Below are 21,355 nucleotides of genomic sequence, written 5' to 3'. Positions count from 1 at the left end.
AATTGTGTTTTAAAATAAACCAATTAATTACTGTACCTATACATGAATCAGTATAATATGTAGGTATTCATATTGTTGTCCTACTTATTCTCCAACTTTTGGTCTTATTCCGAAGTACCATTTCGTAAGTTTCGGCCCGGCCGAAAGGTTCGGCCGTTTTTTGGCCGAAACCGAAACTACAGCCGAAACATGATTTTTTGGCCGAAACTGGCCGAAACCGAAACCGAAACCGAACCTTCGGTCGGACACTAATTTGAACCTCTCAACTCTCTTCAAGGGCACGCCACACAGCGTGATTCTATAATATACTGTTGTAATGTTAATGCTTAAGGATAATAATTTGTGGATTTTAAAATAAAACGAAACGAAATTTACTGGATTTATATTATATTATTTTGGATTTATATTATAAGTTTTCTAAAGTACAGTCGCCATCAGATATATTGGTGCAGCTAGGGTGCTCATAAATATCTGAACACGCCTCTATTATCAGGGCGTGCGTGTTCAGATATTTATTGTGAACACCTTGCCGAGCCCATATATAATAGCCAATAACGACCTAGTTATTAACACTATTACAATCTTAATCATTATGTATGTATAATACAACAATCACGTTTATATAGTCCTCACAAACGTATAAGTTACCATTTTGGCCAATATATCTTCAAAGCTTGGCACCGAATCGCTGTTAAAGACTTTGGTGTGCTCAAATACGCTGAATTTGGAAAGTAACGTCTGTACTTCCTACAAGACGGTACGACGCACTTTGAGTTCATCTCTGTAATATTCTATTTCCATTCGAACGTTTCCGGGATCGTCTCCATCTATTGTGTTGATACTGAGATCCAAAATGACGTCCAAGAGTCGTGGTGGAGGTGTTAATGAAAATGTTCTCCAAGAAGCAGTGCCAAGTAGTCGAAAGCAATCGTTATCATTATCAAAATATCCGTGTTGATCGTGCTAGGGACGTTAAAAATACTTATTCTAGAAATCACACCGACATCCAATTACAAGAAAACACAAATGTTTCGTCCGACCATTATTTTCCAATTATTTGCAAGTTATTTTCCAAGAATGACACTGACAGTTGACATCGATTTTTTTTCTATCTCGTCCCATTTACTACGCGCCAAGGAATTAATTACTCGAGTCTGCCATTTCACCTCACAAACGTCATATCGATCATTTAAAAAATTATATTTAATCAATAAAATGATATAAAAATAAAAGAGCTGCATTTCCGTGATTGCTATAATGAATACTATCGGGAAAAAATATAATTTGCCTATCTTCAAAAAACTTTACCTACCCAATTGGTACTTAATTGTTTAATTTTACTAATGTTGATCCTTTTTTTATAAAAAATTATGTAAGTGAATTGTTAAAAACAAATTATTCTTGATTCCTTTCGTTGAATTCTATTTACTCGATTTCATTTAAGGCGGGAACCAAAAGGAATACACCAAAAATATTTTTTAAACCTTACACTTGCGTAAATGAGCAAAGGCAGAATCTTATACAGCCACAGTTAGTAGTTTGTACGATATTAAAATGATTTTTAAAGTTATTTAGCACTATATTCATGAAAATAAAATAAAATACAAGATAAAAATTACTTTTTTAATTTAATTGTTATTAAATTTAACATTTAAAATACTTTTATTATGTTATTACGTGGTGCGGCGCACCAAGGTCGCGATGCGGTCCGGTAGTCTGTTGCGGCTTTTAGAACGAAAAAGTATAAAATTAAAAAGTAAGAGGCAATCCCGCTAAGAGGCAATTTTTATACTATAATGAACAAATCATTTTAAAATTACTGCAGTTTGTTAAAAAATGTGTGTTTTCGTAAATATTGCAATCTAAATGATTTTCGCTAGGGGTTATTATTCTTCACACATGTAAAGTCTCCGATTGCAAGTAAGTCCTAAGGAAAATAAATCATGGCCGTAGATCTATTAGGTACTTCCATTACTGATTTTGTGAAATTGCCTTGTCTTGTTTGGTTTCCTCGCATTCGATATGAAAAGTAGAGTGTTCAACTCGGGTGAAAGACACCATTTCTGTCTCGGACTATTGGCGCTCTCACTGCGTTCGAGCGCCAAACTACCTCGACAGAAATGGGTGCCTTTCAACCCTTGGTTAACAATCTACTATATACAGGTAAATTATATTCATATGGTCCTCCGGTTTTTCAGTTCATCGATTTTTAACTACAACGTACTTACGCATACATTCGTACCGAATGATACCTACTTGTCTGATTTCATTATCAAATTATTATCTAGGGCTCTACGTTTATTCTAAGAACGAAAATAACTTACTTAATAACTACATAATACCTACCTATTTATATTTCCACGAAAATAAAATTGCTATCACTTAACTCCAACCCAGTGAACTTTAAATTGGCTGGGAATTATTTGGCGTAAGTCGGGGTGAAGTTAATGGCATCATGCAACGTCGTCTCCTACCCTAATCAGCGCCGACTTTCCTTCACATTTTAACGTCGACTTAATGGAATTTTCACAATATTCCGTGATTTATAGTATCAGAACATTTAAAGTCAGAGCCATCCATTTCCTGTACATATCATCACATGAACCTCACTTAATAAAAACAAAGTAAGTAAGATACGTAGAAATGTCTAATATACTCACGCTCTGCTAAGGGGGTTTTCGGTAGATACGAGCATACCTGACGTAAATTAGAAATTTTGAAAATCCTAAATTATCACATAAGCCATTCAGCTTCACTGTATTGTGCAGTAAAGTCACGAAGGTAAGTTTGGAATTCATATGAGCACGTTAAACTCTCGTAAAATGTAGTATTACTTTAGGTTAGTTATTTGTGTATTAATTCGGTTCCCGGAAACGGAAAGGGTGTTATACCCAAGTAGGTTAATGGGGGATCGATTGGTGTACCATCGTCCACACTGTTATCTTGTAATTTGTAAACCTTATTGCAAAGAGGGTCAGTTAACATTGTTGCCGGTAGTACATGTCGTGTCAGCAAAGACATGCTGCCTGCAGTTCCGGCTCGGCTGCTAACGGTCACACAGCACGCTATGCACCCACCATGTACTGCTTTCACTCTCTTATCACCCATATCGGACTACATATGAGCGAGGAATACTAGGTCACTAGTTAGATTATGAGGACATTTTCCCAGTCATACAAAAACAGGTTGTCACATTTTCAGAACTCAAGTTTTCTGTAGCGAGTAGAGACTCATTTTCCATCTACAGCAGTCTGACTTTTTAAGCCCTGTTCACGTACAATTCATAGTTTAGGCACACTCCTGAAGTTGGCGATAACAAACAAACTCATCTGCCTTTGTGATCAGACTGAGAATGTCATCGGGTCAACGCTTCCATCAAGTCCTTTGTAACGGCTTTCGGAAGTAATCAACATTCGAACAGCGACTTCAATTTAACCGCGCCTAGGCACTCTAGGCAGTCGTCCGACTGGCAGAGAGAAAGCAATAGGACTATTTGCTCGTGCAAAAAGTATCAGTCAGCTGCAGAGTAAAGGTACTATTGCTGACTGTATTAATTATTTATTTAATTTTTAAACATTATTACACATACAAAGAAAAATGTACAAATGGTGGACTTAATGCCAAAAGGCGTACTCTACCAATCAACCATAATAGTACATGTATCTAAATGTGTGTGTTAATCTTTTAATAGGATATATAGGTGAAAGCTGACGTTTATACAGTATACCGGCAACTTTTTGTAAATGAATGAAAAGTCCACAAAGAAAACAACTCTCTTCATTACACTTTCTTGTTGTTTTTCGCGGAATTCTACCTAATCAGCCTGAGAACTTAATGGTACCGGGTAAACAGTTCAGTTTCTTCATAACGGCTTTCGCGAGTGTATGTAATCAACATCCGAGCAGCCATTCAAATCGATCCTCGCCTCCCCTAACCTGAAAACAACCCGGTTTAGACTACAGTAAGTACCTATTTCTCGGGCCTCATTTTTGGGAAAACGGGGTGTGAAAGGAATAAGGCCACAGAGAGAACAGGGATGAAAAAGAAAGTTAGGGTACTCGAGGAATATAAATAACAAAAAAAAAACCTCAGCCAATCATAACATTTTTAACCATTTTATGCCAAAAATGCCTTAAAAGAAAAGAGCTGATATTCTTCAAACTGCTAAATCGATTTTTATCAAACATAATAAGCAAAAAAAACACCCCAAGCAAACTCGCTTTCACGTAAAAAAACCGTATCGAAATTTGTCCGTCCGTGTGAGAGATACGACGCCACATCTCTACGTCACAGCACACACAAACATTGGCGTCAAACATACAACGTGTCCCAAAATTTTACGATAAGCTGGCACCGGAAGATGGATATGTAGAAATAAATAAATAACAGAAATATTTTAAAAATTGTAGACATTGATCGTTAAAAATACTATTAGGGGTGTCGATTTTAATTTTTTTTTGTAATTCCATAATAAATTGAGATAATTTTTTTTTTTCTTTCCTCGAGTGATGAGCAGTTCCATCTTCTGGTGCCAGCTTATCGTTGAATTTTGGGACACGTTGTATAATATCCATCTTTTTGCGTCGGGTGTTAAATATTAAAAGTACCTAAAGTGACCCCCTTGAAACCCCTGAAACGTTGTGTGTGCAGGAGGCAGCCGGCTGGGGGGCGCGGCAGGCCGCAGCACCTCACGTGTCCGCCGCCGTCGCACCTGTACCCCGCCGACCGAGCGGACCGCCCGAAGCAGAGTCATCTGTGAGTACCTGCGGGCCTACCGCGAACCACGTTCCACGTGTTGCCTCCCTGTTGCACTTGGAAATTCGTACGTAAGTGTGACAGAGAGGCAACACGTCGAAAGTGGTTCGCGGTAGACCCTCTGGCTGGTTTACTTTGAATGTGACAATAAAAATAAAACTTGTAGTTATTTAATAATTTAAATAATAAGGTCCACCGGTGTACAGTTGGGTTGGGGGTTCGTAGTTGGCCGTGCATGTATTGGCGCGGGCTAAATATAATTCTAATATACATTCAAATTAGCCTGTGGCTCACGTCACATCACGAGTAACGACAAATTATTTAGGCTAGAAAAACAATTTTGTATGCTACGCGCTACGACATGCTACGGCATAGCTACGGCGTTCTACGGCGCTACGGCGTAGCGTTGTCGTGAACTATCACCACAACCACACCATGAAAAAATACTGCGAGGGAATTCGCTTGTCGGGAACTGTAACATAAACTGAGGTTTTGCTTTTAGTGAGCTAGGAGCTGCTTATTTGACCGTGACTTTAATCCATCCATTCCCAAAAATACCTACTTATTCATATTACCTACCTAAGAAGTCTGCGTGCCTATGGCCCATGCATTTACTCCTGAATGGCCATCGGTGCAACTAAGCCTCTTTAACTATTGTCACTAACCCCTCCTTAACTTACTTAATTACTTACTTACCTAACCGAAACATAAACACCCCCTGTAGATTTATCTCTAAAATATGGCCATGTGATCGTCTAGCTAGTCGTTAGGACCCCTCGAAGCGAACCGCGGTAACCTCAAATTCTTTAATGAGTATCAACTAAATTTTGGACTCTGATTTTATTTAAATTTACCTAGATTTTATGAACAGAAATTTATGGTAATAAATTAATTAATTATGAAAATAAGAAATAATTTAAAGAAAGTCGAGTTATAGAAATGGAATAATTCAATAAAATTTATTAGCGTAATGTAAATGAAGTTGTAGAATTACTATAATGTATTTAAGTATTGCAGCAAATATGATGACATAAATATAAAAAATTGTTGTTGGTAAAATCCTGCTACGCCTATTAAGATCCCGGGATAACATAGAAGTAGCACTCCTGAGATAAGCTCATTTACACCCTAGAATTTCAAGAATAATTACAGTTAACTATCAACTTCTAAACGATGTGTGATTTACTCACACGTGCTACTTCGTATGCCCGATGCAGGTCTGGGAACTCTTAGTCCAATCGGACTAAGATTGATCTTGTAATCACAAGATCAATCGGAACACCTACCCTACCAATTTAGCCAGAAGGGCTTTGACCAACACTTCGTAACTTAAGCGCACCTAGATGATGATGAAAAGAAGTGTCAAAGTATCCATCAGTCATCAAAATTACTTATCTTTTTATATTCAAAAGCTAGGGATGCTAATCCTTTAGTCCCATTCCCCAAAACTGATAATATAGACAGAATTCCTAGTTTTCTAGATGTATAAACAAAGTACCGAGTTTATTTGCTAACTATTAGTTTAATCTAGGCCGAAATTGAGTATTCACTCAATTATATCCTTTGTACTGCTCCTGCCTGACAAAGGTTCTCTAAAGCAAACCGTTCCTCAATCCCAGAATAGTCTGCGTTCCTAAATCCAGATGATGTTGTAAATACCTGATTGTATTACTCAGTACCTCGCTTCTACACCAGACAACCAGAAATGAAAATTAGAAATAAATTTTATAGAAACATTAATTCTTTCCCCATATAAATTAGGAAGATTTAGACAGTTGAACACTTTTACCTTTTATACACACATATTTTAGAATAAAGAAACCATATTAATTCTTTCCCCATATAAATTAGGAAGATTTAGACAGTTGAACACTTTTACCTTTTATACACACATATTTTAGAATAAAGAAACCATATTTTTAGACCCTTAAGGAGAAATATATATCAACCATATCAATTTTATAGACCACAACTAAAGAATAACCTTGATAGACAATAAAAAGTGTGTGATTCTACCCTATTCCTACCCTTTGTCCCTAATCTAGTACATTCAAAGCATAGTTCGTTCTTACCATCGACCTAATGCTTTGTAATATACACAAGTGTAGTCCCTACGAGAAGCTGTAAAGTTCGGCAGGCGAAACCGATGAAGCAACCTACAGGGCAGTGTATTTGGTTCCCCCTCCTACGCCCGCGGGCATGGTGGTAGGAAGTAAACCGCCCTATTCCGTGTATATAAGTGTATCAGTACCCTAGCACACACACGCACCAATCACGTGGGAAACCCTGCCGCGACTAAGACTAAGTGTAAGATATCAACCACGACAGAAGCTTTTCCCCGCAACCAGCACTAGTATGAACCGGAGCACCGAAATATATAAATAAATTTAATAGGAGACCTAGTCTCAATTACTGCCGACTTCAGTGGGCAGGGATTACTCCCAATGACGCGCATGTGACGTCCCCACATCCATCTAAACAGCTGGACCTTGAGACTAGTGAGATAATTCATCTCTTATGTTGATATAAAAGAGATGCCAAGTCCTCTCAAACTTGGAGCAAAAGACCCCTATTTATACAATCCTTTGGCACCGTTAGGCGGAGTGAATGCTTAGCTGGACAAACTGTCAGTCCAAACAATGATCTGGCTTTTAAAATAACAAAAATACCCCATAGAAATACACTAAAATAATTATATTATCACAAAATTAAACTAACTCACCAGAGAAGTGAAATTCCCTTAAACACTGTCATCTATATTTAACATTACGAGAATTTCTTCCCGCAAAACCAAACACAGACACAATTCCAAGCCCCGGCCACGCAACGACATTGTCCCTGCATAGCATGACGGCACTTAGAACACACAGCGTAAAGAAAACTTCACAATAACTAAAACTCACACAAGGCAGTAAAGAATCTCCACAACAGTCTAAACTTAGCATTACGACGATCAAAATCCCCGCAAAACCAAGCACAGACACAAATTCTAAGTTTAAATTTACCAGGATAATTCCAAGTAAAAACAAACAGAAAAAGTTCGCGGAGAAACTTCACCTCCCTGCACTACGTTACACCCGAAAACCAGAGTCACTGCTAGTCCGATGGTCGAAGAATGAATGAATCCCCCCTACTCTCCGCACCGGCCTTTTATACCTTTTTACTGTGGCGACATAACAGCGACATATTGGCGACAAAACAGCGACAAATCGGCGACTTATTGGCGACATTACCTAGAGAGACCTAATGGCGACATAACGGCGATACAATAGCGACATTAATCAAAACAAAGACATACTGGCGACATATTAGCGACATAACGGCGACTTAACAGCGACATTTGGGCGACATAATAGCGACATAACGGCGACTTATTGGCGACATAATAGCGACATAACGGCGATTTATTGGCGACATAATAGCGACATAACGGCGACTTATTGGCGATAAATCAGCGACATAACGGCGACTTATTGGCGACAAATCAGCGACATAATAGCGACAAATCGGCGACATAATAGCGACATATTGGCGACTTAATGGCGACAAATCAGCGACATAATAGCGACAAATCGGCGACATAATAGCGACATATTGGCGACTTAATGGCGACAAATCGGCGGCGAAGTTTAGAGGTAGACAGAGTTATTTTCATTGATATTTACGCACACATAGACATTAGCCGTGTATTCCGAGTAGTCCGTTTGAGTAGACTTTAATCCCATCAAAAACATAAATGTAAAAAAGGAGAGCCAAGTTCAATACAAAAATTATGCTTGGCTGTGGGGTTCGCCGCAAAAAGAATGGAGATTTAAATGAGTGCCAAGTTCTATGCAAAATCCAAATATGTATTTATAGGAACAAAATAACATTATAAACAAGTATTAAACTCTATTTCTTTGCTTTATTGGATACCTATAACAATTGCTGTTATTTAAAAAAAAATGTGAGATCTTAAAGTAGGTTAGATTTGACTTGGCCAGTTTTCATTACATCAGTCATTTTATAAAGTTATTCAACATATATATTTTGTAATTCTGATAAAAACTGGCCAAGCCAAATCTAACCTACTTTAAGATCTCACATTTTTTTTTAAATAACAGCAATTGTTATAGGTATCCAATAAAGCAAAGAAATAGAGTTTAATACTTGTTTATAATGTTATTTTGTTCCTATAAATACATATTTGGATTTTGCATAGAACTTGGCACTCATTTAAATCTCCATTCTTTTTGCGGCGAACCCCACAGCCAAGCATAATTTTTGTATTGAACTTGGCTCTCCTTTTTTACATTTATGTTTTTGATGGGATATCAATACTTTTTGTAAAGAAAACTAGGCAGGTATTGAGATTTAATGTTTTTTCTTGTGTTTCCGCTGCATGTTTTTTACTTCTGTTCTTTGTATTAATTATGTGGTGCCGCGCGCCGCCAACGACACACAGTTGGCCGGTTGTTTAGCGCGTATTACAGGTTTTTTGTATGGGGACCCCCCCTATTTTTTAACTTTTTTTATTTTTAGATTTTTTCCTACGCTTACAAACAATTACCGAGCTGGATTCCAAATTTCATCCTTCTAGGTCATCTGGAAGTAGGTTAGGTTTAGGTACTATATGTCAGTCACAATAAAAAAGAAATTTGTATGGGAACCCCCCCTATTTATTAACTTTTTTTTGTTTTTAGATTTTTTCCTACGCTTACACACAATAACCGAGCTGGATTCCAAATTTCATCCTTCTAGGTCATCTGGAAGTAGGTTAGGTTTAGGTACTTATATGTCAGTCACAATAAAAAATGGTTTTTTTGTATGGGGACCCCCCCTATTTTATAACTTTTTTTAATTTTTAGATTTTTTCCTACGCTTTCACACAATAACTGAGCTGGATTCCAAATTTCATCCTTCTAGGTCATCTGGAAGTAGGTTAGGTTTAGGTACTATAGGTATGTCAGTCAGTCTTAAAATTTACGACTTTTTGACCTTCATATCTTTATAACCGTTTGAGCTAGCTTCATGAAATTTGGGCTTCTAGATGTCCTTATGGATATAATTAAACACACGTAGTTTTATGTGTTTACGTTAAAGATGTTTTGAGTTATAGAAGGGTCAAAAGTGGCACCAAGTGGTTCGTGTAATATTACACTTGGCGCTGGCTAGCCAGTTCCTTTGCTTGAACTTGGCTTGACACGCTGCCGCGTGTCTAGATAAAAAGGGAACGTTCGAATACTCTCCGCGCGCGAATTTTTAAACATTATTTTACTTTGGTATTTTTTTAGTTTGTTTATTTGTAAGTTAAAAAAAAAACATGTATAAGTAATAAACCATAGAATTACGTGCATCAAGTTTCAATCGTTAGAATATTAGATGGAATTACGAATGAAATATGCGTCTGAAAAGGACATCAGTACTACAAGGTATTTCTTTTTATTTCCCGTGTTTTGTAATGAAAGATGAGGCTTATACTAGGCAATAGGCATACGGCTAGTCACACTATACGTACATACTTTACTACCTTTAGTTAATTCTGTAGTTTTAACAGGTAAGGGTTAACCAACCAATTATTTGCGATAATGTATGTGTAGCCTTAAGCAAACGGGTATGACTTTTAGTTTTACCCGAAGGTTACACAAATTTTAGCAGTCTTGTTTTCTGAGATAATTTAGATCATTTGCTTCGTGTACCTAAGTTTTTCTTTTGTTTACGATTTCAACCTTCATAAAGAATTTTCAGCGGACAGACTTGTGCACGCAATAATAACGCGCAATAATTAAAAGCGTTGTAAAATAGTAGAGATACCTACTTAGCTAAATAGGTATGTTTTCCGCAGCTTGAACACATTAATAAGCAGTCAGTTGGCAGACGCAACGCAATCGCTCTGGGTTATTCACCTACCTAATGGGCACCATTTTTATTTTGCACGTTCTATTTTTTCTGAAAACAGAAAACCAAAAGTAATTTTTGTTTCATAAATCATAATTATGCCTATTTTCCCTTCCTCCTTCTTGCCCGAATACTTGAAAAGTCGTTGTGTTCAGAATCTGAATATTATTTGCGTTATGATGAGCTCGAATTTCAGTGGACAATAGGCTCGTTAAGCTGACAGGCGCCTGAGAGCTTCAATAGTAGAATATCATTGCAGAGAAATGTACTTACTTTGGTCTGCTTCGGCGGACTCGTGACAACTTGTCGCGAGTTGAGGACTTTGGACCGGCGAGCGGCCGCAGCCATAATATAGAACTAGTACACCTAGTCATAAACACAACAACATGTAGTAGTAATAAATAACAACTGAATATTATTAGCATTATATTTAGTGAACAATAGTCTCGTTTAGTTCCACAGACGCTCGAGAGCTTCAATTCTGGAATAATCAGTGCAGAGAAATGTAGGTCGTCTGTGGTGGACTCGCGGACAAAACTTGTTGATAGTTGTGGAAACTGTGAAGTGGCGAGCGGCCGCATTGAGGCTGGCGTTATGTAGATTCTATTTGATACCGACCTCAATGGCACACTTATGGTTTGTGTTTCTAAATACCTCTGAACACGGGTCCCAAGCGCCAAGGATCTCTACATTTAACGGTTCCCTGCGGTCTTCTTAGGCTCGCGGCAACTATGTAACAACTTTTCTGTACCAGTGCCCGGGACCTTTTACATACAAACATTTCAGTTATAATAGAGTGTGCCTGCACTCCTAAGCAAACACTAAGCTCCTAAGTATAATAAGCGTTCTGACCGCAACTGCCGCGACTTCCAATAGGATGATTAGCTTCGAAAAGGACGTGCCTTGTGCAGTTCAATGATAAGTTTACCTACCGAGATGCATACAATAAACGTGGCAGGATAGTAAATCGTGTGTCGGCGGGTTGCTCCAGGCCTCCGAGTTCTAATGTGGCGGAAAATAGACAGTACAGCGGCGTGAATAAATTGTATTCCATATCCATACTACCTACGGACCTACAAACTGAAACAAGGGATAGGTGATCCAGAAGGTATACAATCTTTACATATTGATCTTGTTTTGGTATAAAATGATAGTGACGGCCGTTTTTCCATAAAAACGCACGTAAAATTATACAAACAATTTTAAATTTTCAGAGAGGAAAATGTGGACAACGTTTGTATGGAGAAGCGTTTGTAAGCGGTCGTCCACTTTTCTCTCAAGTTCTTAAACGGTATTGTTCTTAGACGCATAGCATTAGCCATCCTTTTTTTCTTCTTCAAGAAAAGTAGGTATCTATGCTTTAAATTTCGTAGTCATTAATCCGATATATTTAATAGTAATTTTAACATGATTGCGGACTGGTGCAGGGGTGACGTCGACGAAAAAATTGCACATAAAAGTCAGTTGTAAATAATATATGGCGAGTAGGCAGACGCTGGCAGCGCGCCCGCCGCGGCGGCGGTTCACTGCGAGGGACTAAGGTTTTTACATGGCCGTCGAGCCACAAGTGTTTTATATGGTCATAAGTCAGGGTGACTTAGATTTTAAGAGACTATATAATTGAGAGCATGATTGACCCGTTTAATGCAAATAGCATATTAATATGAAGGTTTAAAAAGAGCTCCATATTTGTTCAAGAATAGTAGCTATATTAGGTACAATACAGTCATTTAACTCACAATTAGTAACCATTTCGCATTGCAGTAAGATTGACGACGTTGACTGTGTCGACTAATTCATAAACTTATACTAAAGTTAACAAGCCGATAATAATCGTTTGTCCATTTCTATCATACCAATACGTCGGAAAGGGACAAGCGATTATTATCGGCTTATCAACTTTAGTAGACGTTTATGAATAAGGTGGTATATTACACATATACCCCCTTACCCACTAATAATAATATAGTATAGGTACACTTAAGTAGATGCTTATGGTGAAGAACCATGCAACCGCCTACCTGTCACTTCTTTAAAAAAATCGATTCCCTAACAAAACTGGTCTCAAAATCATTTAAAATTGATGTTTATTTAAGTGACCTTAAATTGAGGTAAATGCGTCTTTTAAAGATTTCTTGTAAATGGAACATTTTAGAACTATTGCAACCCTGCCTGTTCGAAGCGTGGTTATGAAATTTTGATGCAGACGGCTATCTTACTTAATAGGTAGTTATAATATATGTTGCGTTTCGAAGATAGAGTAGTAGCGAAGTAGAGTCGCATTTATCCCGGTTGACTTTAATTCTCATTTCTTCGAAGGTAAACTTTAGGAAATCTCATAGGATTGTTAAGTTCGTTTTTGTTGGAGGTAGGGTAAAGGCACCAGTGCTCAGCCATGCGCCAGTAGTCAGCCTTTCTTGCCTATTTTTGGCTGTAAATAATTAAGTTTTCCTAATTTTCATGTGAAAACTAGGTAATATTATAGATTGATAAGCTATTCATTGAAAAATACCTTAATTTTTAAACGAATACTCTACGATGATCCACAAAAAAAATTCAAAGTGGTGGTGTCTTCTGACATGAAAGGTTAAGAGATATGCGCCATTTTTTTTGGAATGTCACATGGTATTTTGATAAGACGATAGCAGCCGAATTGTGATTTATTTTTAAAAGAATATGGACTGCTTCACCTAATTAATACCTAAACTATCTGAAAAACGTAAAAGATTAATATTAATCCATGTGGAAGTAACATTTTTATGGCGGCTGACTATTGGAAACTACTTTTTTGTACAAAATCCAATAGTCAGCCTCCCCTGGCTGAGTACCGGGTTTGAAGCAGTAATTTTAAAAAGGTCGTAAACCCAGAAGTCAGCCGGGGGAGGCTGACCATAGGATTTAGGATTTGTTATTATTTTAAAATGAAGTGTAAGTCGTTATATCAAGCCCCTTTAAAAAATTACGTTATTATGAATTTAGTTGATTGAAATACATTAAATACCCAGTAGTCAGCCTTTGGCTGACCACTGGACAATAAGCTCACTCTATTTGAACCCACTAAACAGCCATTAGAATGGGATGGCTGGGCACTGGGTACCTAAAGGCTGTGTATTGGTATACAGGGGGCTGATTACTGGCAAAAATGCCCTTTTATTATATTTAATTAAATATTTCCGAAAGTTGAATTCAATTAAGTTTTATTATTTACAAAAATTAAACTTTATTAAATTCTTGAACAGAAAAAACATTGATAATACCTATTGGTACATAAGTGTGTAAATTATACGATCTTGAACATAGAAATTTCGTTATAAGGCTGACTACTGGTGCTTTTACCCTATTCAATTCACTCTGTAACTGTGTACAGCAATAAGCTGCAACTGACCTCTCTGCATAGAAACTTGTTTGCATAGTTAAACGTACAATTCTATCCAGATAGTTTGTACCTACTCTAATTCATGTCATATTAATCCTTCGATATTGTATAACAGGTGGCGCGTGACAGTAAAATCGGAGGCCGAGGAAGAGAACGTAATTGACCTCGGGGCTCCACACCTAGTCCGCAGCCGCACCGCAGGCCTCGTGGTGGGGGGTGCTGCTGCGCCGCGCGCCGCCCGCGCTGCGTACACGCCCAACCCTCGCCTGTGAGTCCACCGACTCCATCTAGTACATTGCCTACTTAACAGTATGCTACTGACGGGCACAGGTCTCTTATTGCACTTCACACGACTTATTTCTCACTCATCTTATAGAACCTTGCAAAATGCTTCAACATTAATATTTACCTACATTCATACTTTAAGACCAATCTTATTTCCTCAGGTACCCGGGCCCGCCGAAGCGTCAAGTCGAAACTAAACAGAAGCGCAAGAGCAGCGGTAGCCGCAAGAAGGCTGTATATCGGCGGCCCGTACCAAACTCGCGTCTGTACCGACCCGCGCCGCCGAAACCACCCCCGCCCCCAGCTAACCCACGCACCGTCTGGCGGCCCCCCGTACAGGGGAAGTTAGATACAGCATCCCGCGCCGCGCTTCGGCTCATCGGGGTCCTCAGATCACACTCACCGAACCCCGGCCTACCTGACCCCCGACCTCCTACCGGTCTGTCCCGGTGGTCGGATCAGACTGAAGCATCAGTGCCTACGCGAACTGGGTCGTGGCATTTGCTAAAAAAGCTTCGTGGGATCAGACAGAGCAGGTCACCGTCCCCGGGTGAATTTCGGAAGCTTATTGTAAAGCTGCCGGCGGCGGCGGGCGACGGGAACCCGAGCGAGCCGAGCCTGCGCTACCGTCCCGCTAGTCAGCACTTCCGGGACCGGGAGCTTCGCTCGCGGGACTCGACGCCTACGGGGGGACGCGTCATTCAGCAATCGACACGAGGCAACATGGACACCACGCCGCGACACTCCACTAGTCCCGAGGACTGCTCGGAGGGAAATGATCCGCAGTCGGCGCCCAGCGAGTTCCTTGCCGAGGTAAGTGCATTCAATTATTTTTATAATTTCATTAGAGGCTATATAATCCGTTAAAATAGTTTTACGTTTCTCTTATTTTGTTTTATTAGTTTCTCGATTTCTTAGTAATTGTTTTTATTTATAATAATCATTTTATTTATTTGACAGTTCCTATCAGCGATAATGCGTCGTCAATACGCCGAAGCGCTAAAGTACTGTCGGCTGATCCTCCAATACGAGCCGCGCAACGCCACCGCGCGCGGGTTCTACCCGCTGCTGCAGCAGAAGCTGGCGCAGCAGAGCCCGAGGACCGGCGACAAAACCTCGCCGCCGAGGACTCGCCACCAGCGTTCCAAAGCTAGCCGCTCCCCTGACTTAGGTAAACACTGCTCATAGGCCAGGGCCTGTGTGGTTCCGTATTTAACACATTGTTAAGAATGTAGGTACTTAAAATAGGAAAAAGTAGACCAAAAAATTGGTTCGATTATGTAATGAATACGGTGTTTTTTTTTAATTCCGTAAACTTCGGGTATGGCTAGTTACATTTAAGAAAGCTGAATGGCATTATTAATGTTCAGTTATTTTTTTATTTCTCGTAAAAAGTATTTAATAGGCAACGCGTGGTGCATTGATATTACAGGAGGTGCGTCCAGCGGTGGTAACTCTGAAGCGTCCTCGCCTGTGCCACAAGGTCATTTACCACATGTTAGTATTATGCACTCTTACTTTTATTGTATTATATATTATTTAATTCATTAGATTTATAACAGAACAGAATAAAGAATCTGAAACTGATAAATGTAAAATTATGGCGAGTATCTAACAATTGCATGCTCGTTCTGTTTAGAACTTTATGTTTTGTCCAGAAGAGCAACACTGCGTTGCAGGCCTGATGTTTACTCTTACAGGAGGTGATGGAGCAGGAGGCGGACTCGCTGTCATGTTCGGACGCTCGGCCCGGCAGCGCGGGCAGCAGCGAGCGAAGCGAGCCAGAACCCGGCCTAGCCTCAGTTTCTTCGCAGTCCTCATTGGAGTTGGATTCTTCTGCCGCACACTCCTCGCCCAGCCTGTCGCTCAGCCGCCGCACTGACAGTCAGTATCTGAGTGTAAAGGGAAACACTGATTAACAGTCCGCCGGACGGTATCGGCCTGTCAGTTGTTCGGAACCATCAAAATTTTGTTCTAACTGACAGGCCGATACCGTCCGGCGGACTGTTAATCAGTGGGCCCCGTAATAGGTAATACAGGTTGACCCTCAGTTCAGCAGCAAGCGAAGTGTGACAGAATCAAGGCTAGGCTCTGGCCCGGCCTGTCTCTCAGCCGCCGCACTGACACTCAGTATCTAAGTTTATTATGTACAGGGCAATCGCCAGTTCAATAGCGAGCGAAGTAAGACAGAGTCAAAGGCTCGGGTAACTCGGTATCCTCGTAGCCCTCACCGGAGCTGGATTCATCGGCAGCACGCCCCTCGCTCAGCCGCCGCCCTGAGGGTCTGTATCTGAGTGTAGTATGTACATGTAGAGAGGGTGACCTCTAATAGAGCAAAACAGAGTTAGTGTCCGGCTGGAGGTAGACTCGTCACTCGGGCGCTTCTCGCCCAGCCTGACGCTCACGAGCGGCCACCGCCTCGCCACTCAGCACCCTAATGTATGCAGGGCAACCCTCGGTGCGGCGGCAGGCGAAGCAAGGTGGAGACAGGGTCGAGCTCCAAGTCTTGGGAGTTCTCGTTAGAGCCGGATCGCCCGCGCGCCACTCGCCCGATAGCTCAACCACCACACTGACATTCAGGACTGCCCCTATCTCCCATTATTAGATACCCAGTACGGACTCGTCGATGACTTGACGAGGTAACGTTATCTTATCAAAACTACGAGGCCAAGTCGTGGCAATTTGTCTTTCTTTGTTTTTTTTTAATGCAGGTATAATGTCTAGTTTGTGTTTACGAAATTAAAATATGTTGAGTCAATTCTATTGTTGTTCTTTGTGAAGTTACAAAATGTTTGTGAAGACACAATAATAGTAAAGAGCGGGGTGACGTTGCAGGCGTGTCGGCGTCCGGGTCGGGCTCGGGCTCGTGGGGCAGCTCGCGCTCGGGCGCGCGCGACGACAACGGCAACCCCGCGCACCAGCACCAGCACCAGCACCAGCACCAGCCCGGCGCCCGAGCCGACCACAACTCGTGTACGTATATACAACCGCATACGAACACGTGGAGACCTTTCGAAAAATTATCAAACATTTCGGATATTTCTGCAAAGTTTCACATGAATTCAAAGAAATTTGCCATTTAGAAAATTATTTGTAGGTATCTAATAAATTTTAGAAAATTTCCGATAGCGTTCCATGTGAAAAGTTTCGGAAAATAGTAAACTTTTCCTTTGCACATCAGTAGGTACAGCAACGCATGCATACACACACACTCACACACAAATCCGTAGGCGTAATAGCTTTATCACACAACTCTTCTTAATGCATGAAATAGAAGTAACAATAATACACTCTACCAGGCGTGGCTCACTCCGCGATTTCGTCGCTTTGCTACAGGTAGCTAAAAGTACATCCGTTTCACCCCAATTTTGGGGAAAGGCATAAACCGCGCGTGGCGCTGTCGCCACCTAGCGGCCATATCTGTGCTGATAGTAACAGACGCGTTTTGTTAGAGAGTGAGTCTTTTGTACCTAGTACTATTATTTATTCTGTGACTAATCACTCCTTTTTTTGGGCAGTAATGTAAAAAGTAAATTACAAAGTACGTAATACAAATCAACACTATCTGATATATGAAAGTGTGTTTCGGTATGATTATTTCTTTTAAGTAACTTTTACTCCTTTAGAAAACTAAGCTCCTCTCCACATACTTGGTAGTTTAAATAGAGCAGTTTCAATATAAAATAGCCTTCACTGTAACTGGGTGGAGGCTGTATCAATTCAAGGAAACACCTTGTGGTCTATGTAGGTATATACCGGGTGTGGCCTGTAACATGAGCAAATAATTAAAACATAGATTGTACTCCTCAAACCGTGACACTTTGTTCAACAACTTTTAAAAATTATGAAGTATTTAGACTCCCTATTTTTCATACAAAATAAAAATTATCTTCAATGGACGCCATCGCCCCGCCATATCATTGTGATTGACGTTGCTTGTCAAGCCTTAAACATAACAAAATTCGCAATACATTGCGTCTTTGAATAACCTTTAAAGTGTATTAAAAATCAAAGTACAAGTTATTTTCAAAAGTCGCTGAACAAATGTTGATCAGTATGAGGAGTACAGCCTACAGTTAAATTTTTTGCTCATATTACAGGCCACACCCGGTATACATCATACCCCTGTAAATAAAGTAAAATTATTTATAAAGTCATATTGATTATGCTGCAACGATGACATTGTTTTTTTTTCTTTGCTGATTATATACATATTGATAAGAAGGGGAATAAGATTGAAAGACCTACATCATCAGAGCACTCAATGCACGAGCGTGTGCAAACGCCAATCGAAACTTACATAATGTAAAGGAAATTATCATGATATGGAGCCGCCATTAACAGGCGTTCCCCTCTGTCGAAAATAGGCAGCCAATGGTCAACCACATGTCAACCATTGTATGGACTGACGTTTATCTGACATGACGTACCTATACATTTGATGTGCCCCTCCCCCGCAAAAAACGGCAGACTATTTTGTACCGAAAATTTTAGACATGGCGTCTCCGTTGTTAATTACTCCGAGTGATGATCAAGTCATTTTTCGTTGGGTCTCTCATCCTCTCATCTCGTTAGTACATTATTACTTTTCGATTGGCGTTGGTCGATAATCGTTTATCAGTTTGGCCCTTCGAGCAACACGGAAGGGAGGCGGCATTCGTACTATTTCCCCTCTGCCGAGGTACAAGATTAGCGCGTCAATATAATCTAGCGCGGGTAATAAAACTAGTTGCACTTGGATTTTTCACTAGACCGAGTCCAGACGCGCGCGTGAACACTGCTGCACAAAAATGCCTGTTTGCTCGGTTTTTTGTTATAAAAAGAGGTCGGGGACATCAAATTTACAAAAAGAAAGTGTTACATTTCACATGTAATATGTTTTTTACATATCATACGTTTAATTACATTTAAATACAATTATTATATTTTAGTCTCAAGTAATTGTTGGATTTATCGATTTTGCTCGCTCAGTACAAATTGCGGATCGGTCGAGCGACAAATCCGACTTCTCATCTCTCAGAATACAATGACATACTTCAACGAAAATGTGTTGTGCGTGTTGTGACACTAGTCACTCGTCCGTACACAAAAAGAGATCGAGGTTTGCAAGATTTGTCTTTGACGTGTGTCATTTTCTATGTATTTGTGTCGTCATTACAGAGGGCCTACCGCAAACCACGTTCGACGTGTTGCCTCCCTGTCACACTTAAGTATGAATTTACAAGTGCCATAGAGAGGCAACACGTCGAACGGGGTTCGCGGTAGGGCCTTTGATTGGATTTTGTATGTAAGTGTGTGAGAAGTGCGACTGTGTGCACCTTCCCCCCGCGAAAAATGGCAGAATGATTTGTACGGTGAGATATCGCTAGGGCCCCTCCCTTCCGACGTGTCGGAAGCCGGTGTTGCTCGAAGGTTTGGCCGATATACGTTTGCCATGTTGGCTACGGCCGCTTATTTGTTCACCGCCAAGTGAGTGAGTAGTTAGCTTCCCTCGTGTTATGTCCCGGTGTGTGGTGTGTGACAGACTTGTGCGACGCGGAGAACAACCAGCCGGCCGCGTCGGCCGCGGGCCGCTCGCCGCGCAGCGCCGCCCGCGCCGCGCGCGCGCCGCCGCTCACGCTGCAGGTGAGCTCACGTTGGCTACCTAATGAGGCACCGGTCCCACCGCGAGCTAGTAAGCTATGAGCTATCGGCTATAAACACGAACAAAATATAAGCACTCCCGTGTAAATAAAAGAGACACGGTGATATTTATAATAAGGGTCTCCCCTGATATATCGACGCGCATTCGGCAAAAGCCGATAGGAAAAAGCTTTATGTCCACGCAATAAGAGCGAAAAAGCCGTCGACGCGTCGGCAGGCGCCGGCCGATGCGAGCCGAGCCGAACGACGACGTTTTCGCTCTTATTGCGTGGACATAAAGCTTTTTCCTATCGGCTTTTGCCGAATGCGCGTCGATATATCAGGGGAGACCCTTACTCGCCCAGCGGTGAGCTATAAATATCGCCGTGTCTCTTTTATTTACACGGGAGTGCTTATCTTTTGTTCGTGTTTATAGCCGATAGCTCATAGCTTACTAGCTCGCGGTGGGACCAGTGCCGTAACGTGCCATGACTTTTATAATGCACGCCGATACAGCATCTAAATAATTAGGCCACTTACGCACTACCAAGTACCTACTTGCATTTAGGTAGCTAAGTAGATCTAGATCACTTTTAGCGCTTAATCTATACAAACACCCTTCTTATGTCCTAGGTAATCACAACTCAGTTTCTTTCGATAATAATAAAATCTAATAAGTACTTACCTACATTTTACTAAACTTATGCTAAAAACAAAACTAAATATAAAAGATTTACTTAACCCAAATCACCCCCTTATTCCAGCATGATCGCAAGAACTTGTTCAAAGAACGAACAAGAACCAGACTTAGCCTCTAGGCAAAGAAAACTCCATCACCTATCAGCCGCACCGACAATTCAGATTATATTTATTTATCGTAATTATTAAACTCTGCATTTCGTTTTCGTTCCCCAGAGCGACCAGTCTACGGAGTCGCTCCGGCGGCTGCGCGCGCAGTTCGCCTGCTCCATCAAGTGAGCAGCCAGCCCTGTGGTCTTGTAACACGTCTGTAATAAGTTCCCGCTGTACTATACACTGTTTACTGTACTAGCGTCTTTCATTACGAGTATTTAGCGAGCGTTCCCGGCCACCCAATTGCAGAAACACTTAATTAACCATATGATTTTTGAGTCAAATAATTTACTCTAAGTAAAATCGCCAGTGCCAATAAAGTATACCATGTAAAGTGTAGCCTTGCGAGGTATAGGTATAAGTAAAGGCAATGGGGACTTGGGGAGAAGACCAGGATATGAAAATGAGTGCCGAGAAAACCGTCATAGGTCTACGTGTAGATGTAGAGCTTCACCCCTTCTGCTCTACCAACCGTAAGTATTCAGTGGAGTATGAGTTCAAACGCAACAATAAAAGCAACGACAAGGCTTTTAGACAGTCTTCTCCACATCGACCCTACGTAAAATATGTATATAATGAGTAATTAAT

At 40.5% G+C, this 21,355-nt stretch overlaps 1 protein-coding gene across 1 annotated transcript; it reads left to right on the top strand.

Moving 5' to 3' along the window:
- The first annotated feature begins 3,000 nt into the window (after positions 1–3,000).
- Positions 3,001–20,962, top strand: LOC134672154 (serine/arginine repetitive matrix protein 1). Its single transcript, XM_063530061.1, has 9 exons — positions 3,001–3,080; positions 4,651–4,755; positions 14,124–14,276; positions 14,455–15,106; positions 15,254–15,464; positions 15,726–15,790; positions 15,994–16,177; positions 19,818–19,918; positions 20,831–20,962. The coding sequence occupies exons 1-9, from the start codon at positions 3,001–3,003 to the stop codon at positions 20,891–20,893; spliced, it is 1,614 nt and encodes a 537-aa protein (XP_063386131.1). The 3' UTR covers positions 20,894–20,962.
- Positions 20,963–21,355: the final 393 nt, after the last annotated feature.

The sequence above is a fragment of the Cydia fagiglandana genome, chromosome 2, assembly GCF_963556715.1.
Source record: "Cydia fagiglandana chromosome 2, ilCydFagi1.1, whole genome shotgun sequence".
In the NCBI taxonomy this organism is placed as follows: domain Eukaryota; kingdom Metazoa; phylum Arthropoda; class Insecta; order Lepidoptera; family Tortricidae; genus Cydia; species Cydia fagiglandana.
Note: the sequence above shows the minus strand (reverse complement) of the source record. Positions and strands in the feature narration are given on the sequence as shown.